General features: G+C 42.6%; 1 protein-coding gene across 1 annotated transcript in view; it reads right to left on the bottom strand.

Moving 5' to 3' along the window:
* The window catches only part of NBAS (NBAS subunit of NRZ tethering complex), a 381,747-nt gene that overhangs the window by 188,389 nt on the left and 178,459 nt on the right, over positions 1 to 14,899 (bottom strand). The window contains 1 exon segment of the mRNA XM_030555399.1: positions 21 to 97. Within this exon segment, the coding sequence (XP_030411259.1) occupies positions 21 to 97 (77 nt within the window).

The following is a 14,899-nucleotide window of genomic DNA, read 5'->3' as shown; positions in this document are numbered from 1 at the left end:
AAACACAGAGGTAAACTTACCTGTGGTAATGCAAGTAGGTAGGCAAGGGATAAGGTCATATCATTTGGTAAAGCATCACTAGCCAGTTGTAACAGAACTGAAATACAGGAGGGAGGGGGAAGAGGGGAAATAAAGGTTTGATTACTGACCCATCTAGTCTTGAACCCATCTGTCCTTCACAGTTAGCAAGTGAAATATTTACCATGTAACCATATTTTTAGACTGTAGCTTGAAGCATTTTATATATGTTAAATTAAACATTCATGAGTGCAATCCAGGAAAAGATATCGTGTAGTTGAAGTGCAACCCCGATTTACCTTAACTTCCAAGCAAAGCATTTATACATTAAGCAAAGACGGTGAAATACTGCAGTATGAGACCCCAAAACAAACTGCTGAAACATTTTCTGCACTGATTTACAACAACTAAATCTGTTGGTTGTAAAATCAAGGCAGTAGTATAAAGTTATGAGCATTAAAGAAAACCAAGCAGAGGAATAATGGTCTCAAGTTGCAGCGTGGGAGGTTTATGTTGGACATTAGGAAAAGCTTTTTCACTAGGAGGGTGGTGAAGCACTGGAATGGGTTACCTAGGGAGGTGGTGGAATCTCCTTCCTTAGAGGTTTTTAAGGTCAGGCTTGATAAAGCCCTGGCTGGGATGATTTAGTTGGGGACTGGTCCTGCTCTGAGCAGGGGATTGGACTAGATGATCTTCTGAGGTCCCTTCCAACCCTGACATTCTATGAATAATGTAAAATACATTGTTTCCTGAAGCTAGAGCATCAAATTTACTTGTAAGCTGCACACAACAAAAATCTCAATTATTAATCTACTTTTCATCTTTAAATAAAAAAGCAACATAGTATTCTGTTATTTTAAAGGAAGACCTGTACACTTAAGTATTGACAAAGAACAAGCAAAGCAGCTCGTTCAGATGATACATATTCTAAAAAATTAAGAAAATTAGCTAACTGTTTCACTAACAATTATTTCTGAAAGCTGTTTGCCACTTGATGAGATGCCAAAAGACTGCAGAGAAATTGTAGTTGTGATCCAAAATCCATTGAAGTCAATGGGCTTTATATTAGCCCCTAGTGTAGTTCTGTTTTTCAAATAAAAGACAGAACTTTCCTGGCCAGTGCTTTCCTATCAGAAGGATCACAGAGATCCTAGAGGGCAATGTGAGAATGAGCAATAAGTATTGCTATGAATGAACTTCATCTGACAAACTGTGGGGGTCTTCAGGCAGGGCAGGCCAAACCCTCTCTGCCTCTGAGTCCACAGCACATTTCCTGACCTTGGCTTTCAACTTCTCCTTCTCTGCCAGGCAGGTGACTGGGGATAGGAGAGTGCCTGAGGAAAACCTTCAGTACAACACTCCAAAACCAAATTTGCTGCTTCCCTTTCAGGGCATTTAAATTTCAAATTAAACTGTCTGAAGGGGGAAAAAAAGGAAGAGTCAAGATGTCCAAAAAATGTCACCAAAGAAGGTCTGCCATTTGCACTTCTTTGGAAGCATATAATTAGGGCTTCTGATCTTAGGTGTTACTCAATAAACATCAATAAAACACAACAATATAAAAAAAATTAGTGTTTAACCAATAAAACATCAGAAAATACACCAGAAATGGTTACTTGTATCTAAGGGCTTCAGGGGCATGCACAGGAATTTAAACTTCATTGCTTTTGGAGAGGCATGTTCTGTGCCCCCGTCCCACGGACTTCCGTGCCACAGCCGATTATTGGGGCGGTCCATGCCCCTGCTTAGCCCCCCTCCCCTTGTGCAATCCCTGAATGGCTTGTTTAACCAGAGCTGTCATGCAGACTACAGGGGTGTGATTTCTCAAGTGCAGTAAAGCATTGTACATATCTAGTTTGTACATATCTAGATCCTGCCCGTGTGCACTAAAGGTTCCCTAGTGCACTTTAACCTAGTGCTGTTTGAAACACTGCAAAGAGATTAATCAGAATAAATACTACTGCAATGAGTAACACATACAATATACATTATTCATTACAGTATAAATAAAAGTCATTTACAAAAGCCTCCAAAAACTCTGATTTTCTGTCATCTGCATAAAACTCAGAAATTGCTAAAAATAAACCCTGACAAAATGAAATTAATAAATCCCATAAAAATAAGTCTTACATGTAATATAAATCTGGGAAAAGCAGAGAGGGTAGATCTATGCCCCAGACAGGACAAAAAAGATTCCACCTGCCTCCAGCCATTTAAGAGAAATTGGAAAATCCATGGTTTTGAGGCATGCAGGGGACAAAGGATCTTGTTTATTCTATGTAGACCTCCTACTTTTAAGTGAATCCTACAAAGAAGGAACTTTCTCTGAACCTATGAGTTTCAAATAGAAATGGCAGCACTTGGACACCACTTATATGTAAGCAGCACTACAGAATAAGGTTTTTTTCGTTTTGCTGAATATCTTCTTACCCTGAATGCACTATGCCAGACACAAAAAATATCACCAGCAGTTATTCTGTAGTTCACTGCTCACTTCGGGAAGATGTAATAATTCTTCCATCAGTAGATCTCAACACACTTTACAAAGAGGTCAGTATCATTATCCGTATTTTACAGATGGACTAATGAGGCAAAAAGGTGCAATGACTTGACTAAGGTCACCCAGCAAACCAGAAGCAGAGTTAGAAACAGAACCCAGGTCTCCCAACTCCTGGTGGAGTGCTTAATCACTAGATCACAGTGACATGTGTACTTGTATCTTCTTCCCACTCACTGTGCCCTGATGAATTCTGTAGTGTCCACTTTGATTTTTGTAATCTCCTTAAAACCAATATTCAACCCACTCAACCTAAATATTACATTTTAAAAACCCACTCTCGGTTCCAAGAATCACATGCAAACTTTTGTAAACACACTTTTATAAAATGTGGATCAAATACTGCAATGAGGAATCTGCCAAAACCATATTTACTTTCTCAATTATTTGCAGAGCAGGAGTATGATTTCACCAAAATATTTAATAATGACAACCCCTGCATGTCTAGCACCTTGCCCCTTTTAACAGCCTTGTCAACACTTAAAATTTAAGTCAACATAGCCACGTCTCTCAGAGGTGTGAAAAATCCATACTCCTGAGTGCTTTTGCTATGTCTACCTAACGTCGATTGTAGTTGTAGTTCGGTTGACAGAATAATGCTTCCATCAATCTAGTTACCACTGCTTCCGGAGGAGGAGTTCCTACAATAACATCTGCGTCTATACTACGAGGTTATGCTGACATAGCTACAGCACCAAAGCTATGCTACTATAGTCCAGGTAGCATACACATGGCCTAAAAGGAGACATAATATATTCTGATACTCCCTGATCAAAGAACCACTCTTATGGGCTCCCTATCAAGAGGCCTGTGTATTTCAGCCTGCTTATGTGGTTACTTCATTTACAGCGAAAAAGTTTGGAGGATTATTTATAATTGCAGGTTGTCACTGGACTTCCATCTAACTGTGGTGGTTGCGATGTTCTCCCTCAGCCAGAAGCAATAAGCTAGTCTTTGGATGCCACGTGACCACAGAGGTTGCTCAGGTGGCACCAGGCCACAGGTAGTAAGACTACAGATGTGGTCATCACTACCTATTCTGATAACTTGGCTTCTGACAAAAGCTTCTAGCTCTGGCAAATTATTTGGCTAGACTCAACATTCCTGGATCCTGTCCGAGTCAAGATATCTAACAGATCTCCTAACATAGTTATTATTAAAATCTGAATGTTGTTGCTTTTGCAACTAAGGTTATTTGTGATGTTCTCTATGTTCAGGGCAGGAAATGCAATGGTAAAGCTAATAACTTACACAGGAATTTGTTAACATTTAACTGATGTTCTTTGGCTCTAGACAGGCTGGTATTCTGTGTATTTTTTCTCTTGAGAACCCTAATGAAGCCAGAACCTGCATGATTATTCTTTGGATCTTTTTCAAAATATTGTCCTTAATGAGCCAATTTGTCCAGGTACACGAACACCATACTCCTACATAGTTAGCCACTCAGTACTCCCAAGCATTGTGTGAACAACCATGGCACCAACACCAGGACAAAAGGCAATCTTTTATTCTATTCAGGTTCCTGTACCATGCCCATCAGCATGGTGCCAAAGTGCTTTCCAAGACTGCATTAATCAGTATGACTAGTGACAGTCATATACTGTTTTTTCCTTATTTTTCCCTTCCTTGTCCTAATGGAAAAGTTGCATGTGGATTTACAAAAAAATATATTATAGTATACAATATATTTTTATACATATTGTGCTATATATTTTTATTAGTGAAGGCAAGGTCAAAGAAGCTTGCCTTGACTTGGACTGGAAAGTGGTGAGAAACGTGGTTGTTCTTAACTCTTAAGGAGTTGGTTCTGCAATCTTAGACTAGCTCCTGAGAATAAACTAATCTGCTCCCTTACCAGAAATCTGAGAAACATATGGATATATGATCACCAAATGTAAATTGAAGCATCTTCATAGTCCAGTATACCTAATAAGTAGCCTTCTTCAAACTGCCATGATTGCTCCCAAACACTTCACTGTGAATTTTTCTGTAACCCAATAAAGATATAACTCAATCAGAAGTACAGAATTGGGCTATAACTGTTTTCTGGAACATCTGAAAGTATCTCTTCCCTTTTGCACTCACTGTCAACGTCTGAGTGATGCTCTTCATAAGACAAGGAATTTCCTGAATTGTTGGTTGTTGAATGAATTTGAGAGGAGCAGTTTGGTGGAATTCCTCTGAAGTGGATCTTCCATCTCTTTTGATAATTCTGAAGATATCTGTTGTCAAAATAATTTGAAGTCATCAGGGATAAAAAGTCTATAGTTTCTCTTTAAAAGATAGATTCTCCTCCAAGTATGCTGTAAGCCTTGAAACTTGCTCCAGAACTCTTATAAAATGTAAGCTTTTTTCTCATTACGGACAAAAAACTGTTGTAGAAACCCTTAGGCTTCTGTGCAAAAAGAGATCCTAACCTTCACGTACATCTTTGGTGGTGTTTTTTCACTTGCTCTCTCTGAATGCAGAGACAGACAATAGATCCAAACACAGTATCTTTCTCCTATCTGAGCCATTCTGCACAATGCTGATGCAATTTTAATACCAGCTGGGGCTCTCAACTCTGGGTCTCAAAGTGGAAGCCTTCAGAAAAATAGAAACCGTATAGGGGAAAGCTTGTAACGCTTCCAGGCTCTGCTTCCAAGATTGTTCAGTGTCATCTAAGAGCAGCTCTTCATCAAGCCAACATTAGCAATGTTTGAGGCACATCACACAATAATCAAGGCAGTACATCTATGATCCCTTATATCAATTCCTAATTTACTTTTCATTATCTGCAAAGGGCTCATATCACTATGGTATTCAAACCACCTCAGAACACTCTTGAAGATCCTATTGAAGTTAGTGGGCATTTTGCTATAGACTTCAAGGGGAATTAATTTAAACTAAGAGAACAATGTAACTTTTCTGTAGTCAAAACATCAAGAATTGGAATGGGTGAAACCCAAGATTGCTGCAAAAAGAATTGTGTAAGGCAAGCATAAGCACCATGCAAACCAAATATTTCTCTGAAAACAACATGAGAAGTTAAATTTCAAAGCAACAGTCACAGAGAGAAAGCTGCCCATATTATTGGTATAGAAATCAATGCCCATAAAAGAGACTGGATAAATAAATATCCTTATCTTTACCACTTTGTGTATAACATCTATCTACAGATCTATCAAGATTTCTACTCTTCCCCTGAACTAACATGATTCCTATCCTTCACCTCCTACAAGTGATGATAGATAGATAGATAGATAGATAGATAGATAGATAGATAGATAGATAGATAGATAGATAGATAGATAGATAGATAGATAGATAGATAGATAGATAGATAGATAGATAGATAATCTGAGGAGTTGCAGAATTCAAATCTATTCAGTGACCTATTAATGGACCAGAGACATAGAACATATTTTTTCAATAATATTTGAATTTATATATATAATTATGTTTTATGGTGCTGATTAAATTACTACTCTGTTCTATTTATTTTAACAACTGCTGACTTAGACTTTTACCAAAAGTAATGTGCATGAATGTCTGTTTGCCTGCACATATTTATTAACTGTATAGGGCATCAAAGGCATCATTTTACATAAGAGACAAGCATCTTTCACACAATGTGTTGTTATACTGCAACCGCTGCTAATACTGCTGTGCACTAGACTTTGTAGCTAGAGAAGTGTACTGGAAGCTTGTTGTAGGCAAGGGTGGCTCTAGCTTTATTGCCGCCCCAAGTATGGCAGGCAGGCTGCCTCCAGCGGCTTGCCTGTGCGAGGTCCGCCGGTCCTGCGGATTTGGCATACCCGCTGCTGAATTGCTGCTGAATCCGTGGGACCGGTGATCTCTTGCAGGCATGCCGCCGAAGGCTGCCTGACTGCCACCCTCGCAGGGACCGGCAGGGCACCCCCCACAGCTTGCCGCCCCAGGCACGCGCTCGGAGCGCTGGTGCCTGGAGTCGCCGCTGATTGTAGGCTAGCAGGCTATTTCACCAGCTGAAGAAAGGAAGCAATGTCAAGCTAAACCCATGTCTGTTTAAGGTGCTTGCCTCAGTTTATTAGTCAAACACAAAACCATAAACACTACAAATAATAAAGCAATAAAATTGGCCTACACTGGATTTCTCTTGCCTCTACTTAGCAGTGGAGACAAGGCATACCTTTCACTTATTGTCTCTTACCCAGCTTCCTCCTCTTTATATACCCCTGCTGAATCATATGACAGGCCAGGAGCCCTTAATTCTTTCCAGACTGCTATGCTACCTTGTAACACACATAATCAGCTAGTTATTGACCATTATCCTAATTCCTGTTCAGAGTCACTGCTTTAACATGATACAGTGCCATGATTCTGTAAATATGGCCTATATTCTTTATATTCCTAGCTATATGAGCTGACATTCAACTGTATTAAAATATGTTTGATTGTACCCAGCATAACAAGCAATTCATATTGCTCTATACGAGTGATCTGTCATTATTTACCACTCCGCCAATCTGTGTCATTTGCAAACTTTTACAGCAATGAGTTGGTATTTTCTTCCAAATCACTAATAAAATCATAGAATAGTGTTTCGCCTATGAGTAATAACTGTGGAACTCCACTAGAAAAACATGGATGTTTCCTATGGATGATGCCCCATTAATAACAAAAAGATGAGGTCTATCAGCCAGTTTCCGTAACTATTTCATATGAGCTAAATTTATTTTGTACCAAAAAACCCACCATTCAATCAGAATGTCATATGGAACCAAGCTAAATGCCTTTCAAAAGTCAAAGTAGATCATGTCAGTGAAGTTACCTATATCAACCAAAGCTGCAATCTCACCCAAGAACAATATTAATCGACCTCTCAGCTTCTCACCTGGACAACATGCTGTATACAAACCAAGAGTAGTGAGTTTCTTTGTGTCTTACGCACATGATACAAACACAAATACACATGCTGTGGTGTATGTTCCCTTTGTTCCTGTAAATATGCAAGGTATTGAAATATATGGAAATCTTGTATCTGAAGCATATAAAATATTCTTATTAGTTTCAGATACCTTGCAATATGGTTCAGGCGTATGGGGAAGAGGGGTTAGTATGCCATGTACACACAATTTGTGTTACTTGCACTCTGCAACTTGCAAACCAAAATAAAGCCGACTGGTCTCTATTTAGGGTTCCCACCCTTGTCGTGTTCCCTTAAAAAAAAAAAAAAAAAAAAAAAGGAAGAAGAAAGGAACCTGTAGATCTGACAAATACTAAAGGAATAAATTCAGGAGACAAGTATTTTGGTTGAATGCCTTCATTGCTAATCACTGAAGAAGGAGTTTTGCCAAAACTCATATCTTTAAACTGCAAAGCCTATAATAATGAAGAGAAAAAAACAACAGCTTATGGTCCTGCGACCCAATCTGAGATCGCCTGAGAAAAAACTCATACCATCTTAAAAGGAGACTGCCATTTACCCATCATTCTCGGTGATTCTCACAAAACTGCCAGATACTCACATTATGTGCAGCATTTACTTTTCTATCCACAGTCCAATAGATTAAATTGTAATCCAGTCAGTGCAAACAGGGTATTTTAGAAAGTCAATGCCCAATTGAAGAAACTAAAGAATTTGTGACTATAAAATATTATAGCGTCACTGATGGATCTGCCAAACTTGATTTATTTATTGCTTGTTTTTCTTTTTTTCTGGAACAGCTCTTAGATGCATAATACAGCTTGCATTTTAACAAACATTGTTAGACATCAGAAAAGTCTAAGTGTCAATATAATTAATTATTATTATTGTGGTCAGTTTCACTAGAAAAATGTTGCACTCCACAAAAGTAACTAGGAGTGAACAACAAGGGATGGATCACTCAATGATTGCCCTGTTCTGAGGCACCTGGCATTGGCTATTTTCAGAAGATAGGATACTGGCCTAGATAGACCATAGGTATGACCTAGTATGACTGGTCTTATATTCTCATGCAGAAAACTCTTTGGAAAAATTACTGTGTTTGTGTAGAACTCAGAGCATATCTATGAAAATCTGGACATTTTCAATTTATTTTTCATGGTGATTACTGAAAATGCTAAGGAAACCTCAGGACCTAAACTGCTCACTATTCACTTAGAAAAAGATCCAATGTCTGCTAAACTCAATGGACCTGCTACACGTTCAAGCAAATGAAGATCAACCTGAACCTTAAGCCATCCCCCGCCTGGAAACCACTGGGGATCAATGACAGTCATTTGGAACTGTGCTCAGGCTTGCCTCAGGAGCTGACTTTACTAGCAGCCTATTGGCACTGACACTGGCCATAAACTGCAACAAATTTTTAATTCTACCCCATCTCCAACTTCATCACCAAAATTCCAGGTTTTGTATGGGGAAGGGTTAAAAGACTGTAGACACATGGCTAGTCTGGGCTAGCAAGAAAATCCCCTCCTGATGCCAAAAAGACAATGCGGGCAGGCCCATAGCATACCAGGAGAACCAGTAACACTACAGTTAACCAAAGATGTGTGGGAGCAACACAGGTGCAGAATACTGTCCACACCCCACAGAGACTTTATATTCTTCAGCGGAATGGAAGGGGATCCAATCCTTTCCCTCTGCCTCATGTGAACTGGCTAATCACAGCATGATGGGTGCCGCGCAAAGCCCAGCCCCATCAAACCAGCTGCCTCTACCTCCCATCCACATGTGGAACAGGAGAGGGGCGCAGCCAAAGGTTGTGAGCATGTCAGATACACCCCATCCCTCCCAAGAAAGAAGTGGGGGGACATCCTCTAAATAAAAATTCAAGGTAAATTGAAAGGCTCATGTCATTGCACCCACTGTTTAGATGGTGTGAACTGCAATGAAGTCCGTTGGTTTCTGCAAATATAGTTCCTCAAATCTTGCCCTCCTGTAGTAATGTCTTCAAACAAACCGAGGGTCAACAGCTGATTTCAGGAGGTCCGCAAAACCCCAAGCCCCAGCACCCCACGGGACAGAAAGCCCAAGTCCATGGGAAGAATTTTGGAGATACGAGGGGAGGCATTGCCCCTGCAAACTTAACCAGAGTGAGGCAGGCCCAGGGGCCGCTCCACACACACCCTTAACTCCCCCACACACATGCCCCCCCAGTTCCCACCCCCTGGCCAGGTAAGAGGTGGGCATCCAGAGCCAGGCGGTGCAAGGTGGCTGCTACCTTGGCTGATGCCACAGAGTGGGCAGTTGCAGCACTTCCCATCTCCTCCTCCTCCTGATGCTGGTACCTGAGGCTGCAGCTCCTCCTCACCTCCCAGCCCCCTTTGACTGCTCGAGCTGCCAGTAAGAGCCACCTGGGGCCAGCAGAGCCCTCGGAGCAGAGCAGTTCCCCCCGCTCTTGAATTATAATTTTTAGTTGTCTCCCTTCCTTCCCCAAACCCAGACAGGATAGGTGGCCTCCTCAGGTGAGTCAGGGAGTGAATGTGGCGCTCCCTCCCTGGACCCCTGTCATAACTCTAGTCCCAGATTTGGACCTTAGCATCCAAAATATGGGAGTTAGCATGAAAACCTCCAAACTTAGTTACCAGCTTGGACCTGGTACTTGCTGCCACCACCCAAAAAATTAGAGTGTTTTGGGGCACTCTGGTCCCCCTGAAAAACCTTCCCTGGGGACCCCAAGACCCAAATCCCTTGAGTCTCACAACAAAGGGAAATAATTCTTTTTCCCTTCCCCCCTCCAGGTGCTCCTGGAGAGATACACAGAAGCAATCTTCGTGAATCTAAGCAGAAGGAGTCCACCCTCTGTAATTCCAATCCTGGAAACAAAAGCACTTTCCTCTTCAACCAGAGGGAATGCAAAACCAGACTTCCCCCTGACTTCTTCCTCCCACCAATTCCCTGGTGAGCTGCAGACCCAATTCCCTGAAGTTCCCCACTAACGAAAAACTCCAACAGGTCTTAAAAGAAAGCTTTATATAAAAAGAAAGAAAATACATACAAATAGTCTCTCTGCATTAAGGTGACAAATACAGGGTCAATTGCTTAAAAGAATATTGAATAAACAGCCTTATTCAAAAAGAATACAAATCAAAGCACTCCAGCAACTATATTCATGTAAATACAAAAGAAACAAACTCTTTGGTACTCACAACTTGGAAACAGAAGATTAGAAAGCAGAAATACTTCTCCAAAGCTCAGAGAAAGCAGGCAGACAGAAAACAAAGACTCAGGCCATGTCTACATCTAAAATTTTGCAGCGCTGGTTGTTACAGCTGTATTAGTACAGCTGTATAGGGCCAGCGCTGCAGAGTGGCCACACTTACAGCAACCAGCGCTGCAAGTGGTGTTAGATGTGGCCACACTGAAGCGCTGTTGGGCGGCTTCAAGGGGGGTTCGGGGAACGCGAGAGCAAACCAGGAAAGGAGACCAGGTTCGCCGCGGTTTGCTCTCGCGTTCCCGGAACCACCCAGCAAACCTCAGGGAAGGAGACCTGCTTGCTCGGGGTTCGGGGAACGCGAGAGCAAACCGGGAAAGGAGACCAGCTTCGCTGCGGTTTGCTCTCGCGTTCCCCGAACCACCCTGCAAACCGCAGGGAAGGAGACCTGCTTGCTCGGGGGTTCGGGGAACGAGAGAGCAAACCGGGAAAGGAGACCAGCTTCGCCGCGGTTTGCTCTCGCGTTCCCGGAACCACCCAGCAAACCTCAGGGAAGGAGACCTGCTTGCTCGGGGTTTGGGGAACTCGAGAGCAAACCGGGAAAGGAGACCAGCTTCGCTGCGGTTTGCTCTCACATTCCCCGAACCACCCTGCAAACCGCAGGGAAGGAGACCTGCTTGCTCGGGGTTCGGGGAACGCGAGAGCAAACCGGGAAAGGAGACCAGCTTCGCCGCGGTTTGCTCTCGCGTTCCCGGAACCACCCAGCAAACCTCAGGGAAGGAGACCTGCTTGCTCGAGGTTCGGGGAACGCGAGAGCAAGCCAGGGAAGGAGACCAGCTTGATTACCAGAGGCTTCCTCAGGTATGCTGGGATACCTGCTTATTCCACGGAGGTCAAGAAAAGCGCTGGTAAGTGTCTATACTTGATTACCAGCGCTGGATCACCAGTGCTGGATCCTCTACACCCGAGACAAAACGGGAGTACGGCCAGCGCTGCAAACAGGGAGTTGCAGCGCTGGTGGTACCCTGCAGATGTGTACACCTCCTAGGTTGCAGCGCTGTAACTCCCTCACCAGCGCTGCAACTTTCTGATGTAGACAAGCCCTCAGACACAAACTTCCCTCCACTCAGAGTTGAAAAAATCCGGTTTCCTGATTGGTCCTCTGGTCAGGTGCTTCAGGTGAAAGAGACATTAACCCTTAGCTGTTTATGACAACCCCACTGTGCAGACCTGACCCAAGCCCCACGAGCACTGCCCCCCCTCCACAACAGAAGCCAAACTACACCTATACCCAAGCCCCCCACCCCCACCTGGCAGCTAGAGCCCCAAGCCCCACCCCGCCCCAGGGGGATCTGGAGTTTGTATAGCATGTTGAGTGGGCCTCAGAATGGAAAAGGTTGAGAGCCTCTTTTCTAAAACATGTAGCACCAGATCCAGGTTTACAGCAAATGTTATCATATTTAATGTGTGTTTTAATACTGACTCATGGTAAGACACATAATTCATAAATTCTGTCTATAGATACAGTCTACAGAACTCAGCACTGAAATGAAATATATTTGATCCCTGAAGGTTCACATGCACCTCTCCTCATATCACAGTGACAATTCTTCTAACTTGCTTCAACCAGGCCCTCCACCCTCCAATACAATGAATGCAGATAGACTGCATGCAGAGACATGCTGCAATTAAAATTTGTGGAATACAACATGAACAATGACACCGTCTCACAGCACTTCATCATGCCTATTGATTATGGCATCATCCTTATTGAACTATTCCCAGTAGCTATTGCCAGCTAGAAAGGGACAGAGTTAAGGTTGCAATGTGGTTCTTATTTGCCTTTTGATTTTTTAATCTTTAGAATCCACATTTTCAAGCTTTTATCCAGAAACATAAGGGCTAGAAGCCTAATAAAATAAAGCTGAGCTACTCAATCACTAGACTCTAGAAGCTAGAGCTTTAGGAAAAAAATGAACTATTGTGCGAGACTCATGATTAAATTGTGAGAGAGTTGGCAAAACTGTAAATTCACTGATTATAGGAAATGAGTCTTGCTACTGAAAGCGAAAGGTCTGATGGAGCACACTGAGTGCCAAGTGGAAGGTTTGCAGAAGAGAGAATTTAGCTGTCTCCAGGGCTATAGCAGAGGAGTAGTGCCACAGCATAGAGGAGCAGTACAGAAGTTACAACATAGAAATGCTGTCATGTACAAAGAAGCAGCACTGTTTATCTGGAAGCCAGGTGAAGTGTTTGGAAGTGGAAAGAAAAATAAAAGCAAATTCATGTGGACTAAGACATGAATATGGGGAAAGTGACAATAGGATAGAAAGGAAGGAAAGATACAACTCTTCTTTTGACATTACCACACTCAACACATTTTTCAAATAGTTTCCAGGGGATTCACAACTTACAACACATTCAGCTCCATTATTTCATTTAAATGCAAATGAATAACAAAGACAATATCTAAAGGGCCCTGCGCTCTGGAGCCAAAGAGTGAAGGTGGGGCCTATGAAGAACCATTCCAATTCCACTCATGTCCAAAATAAATAAATAAAACCCAACATAATCTTAAAATTTCAGTTTAAAAGTATCCAGCGAGTTATAGAGAGCCAGACTGAAGTCTATAACTTGATGTCAGCAAGTGCTCTGGGTCACTCAGAGACTTGTTTAAACAAACACCAGCTGTCATAAACAGATAGCTAAGGGTTACTGTTCTTTTACCTGTAAAGAGTTGACACAGGGAACCAAACACCTGACCAGAGGACCAATCAGGAAACAAGACTTTTTCAAATCTGGGTGGAGGGAAGTTTTGGGTGTGAGTCCTTTGTTCTTGGTCTGTTCTCCTTCTGGGCTCTGAGGGCTTGGCTACACTAGAGAGTTGCAGCGCTGGTGAGGGGGTTACAGCGCTGCAACTTAGGATGTGGCCACACTTGCAAAGCACGGCCAGCGCTGCAACTCCCTGGTTGCAGCGCTGGCTGTACACCCGGTCGAGCCTCGGGTGTAGGGATTCCAGCGCTGGTGATCCAGCGCCGGTCAGCAAGTGTGGACGCCCACCAGCGCTTTTATTGACCTCCGGGGTATAAGGAGGTATCCCAGAATTCCTGTCCACAACAAACCGGAAGAAAGGGAGAGCTCGGAGTTCAGCCAAACTGCTTATTTAAAAAACAAACACAGCTCCTGTTTGCTGAGCGAGCGGAGGCAGGCAGGGGAATTACTTTGGAATGTTTACAGCTATTTGCTTGAAGAGAGAAACAGCACTCTCACACGGCAGGGGGGGAGGGGGCAGTCCGTGTTCAGCAATTGCTGATCTGGTCTGATGGGTATTTAGCAGTACATAATTTGCATTTAGTGAATGCGAGAGGAGTGGGGGAAGGGAGTTAGAACTTTTAAAATGATTGAAGGTAGGCACTGTGTGTCTTCCAGTCCTTAGAACTTGCAAGGCAGGGAGCTGAGAACAGTGTCAACTCCAAAAATCCATTCTGTCTGTCTCCTCCACGCTCCCTGTCACATTCCATCCCACCCCCCTCTTTTGAAAAGCACGTTGCAGCCACTTGAATGCTGGGATAGCTGCCCACAATGCACCACTCCCAACAGTGCTGCAAGTGCTGCAAATGTGGCCACACTGCAGCGCTGGTAGCTGTCAGTGTGGCCACACTGCAGCGCTGGTCCTACACAGCTGTACGAACACAGCTGTAACTACCAGCGCTGCAAAACTGTAAGTGTAGCCATACCCTGAGAGTGACCACAGAAATCTCCAGGCTTTCTAATCTTCTGTTTCCAAGTTGTAAGTACAAGGATAGTAAGACAATAGGTTTATATTGTTTTTTTGTATTTACATATGTGTAGTTGCTGGAATGTTTTAAATTGTATTCTTTTTGAATAAGGCTGTTTATTCATTTTTTCTTTTAAGCAATTGACGCTGTATATTGTTACCTTGATACAGAGACCATTTTATGTCCTTTTTCTTTCTTTTTTATATAAAGCTTTCTTTTTAAGACCTGTTTGAGTGTTTTTCACTGGTTAAGGCTAAGAAACGAAGGGAGGGGGAAAATGTATTTGTGTTAGATTTACTAAGCCTGACTTTGCATACTCTCTGGGTGAGGGGGGAGAGAGATTTGATCTCTCGGTACTTGTGTTTCAAACACTTGAAGCAGGGAGGGTGGAATCCCTTTGTTTAGATTCACGGAGCTTGAATCTGTATATCTCTCCAGGAACT

This window comes from Gopherus evgoodei, chromosome 3 (assembly GCF_007399415.2).
Source record: "Gopherus evgoodei ecotype Sinaloan lineage chromosome 3, rGopEvg1_v1.p, whole genome shotgun sequence".
Lineage (NCBI taxonomy): Eukaryota > Metazoa > Chordata > Testudines > Testudinidae > Gopherus > Gopherus evgoodei.
Note: the sequence above shows the minus strand (reverse complement) of the source record. Positions and strands in the feature narration are given on the sequence as shown.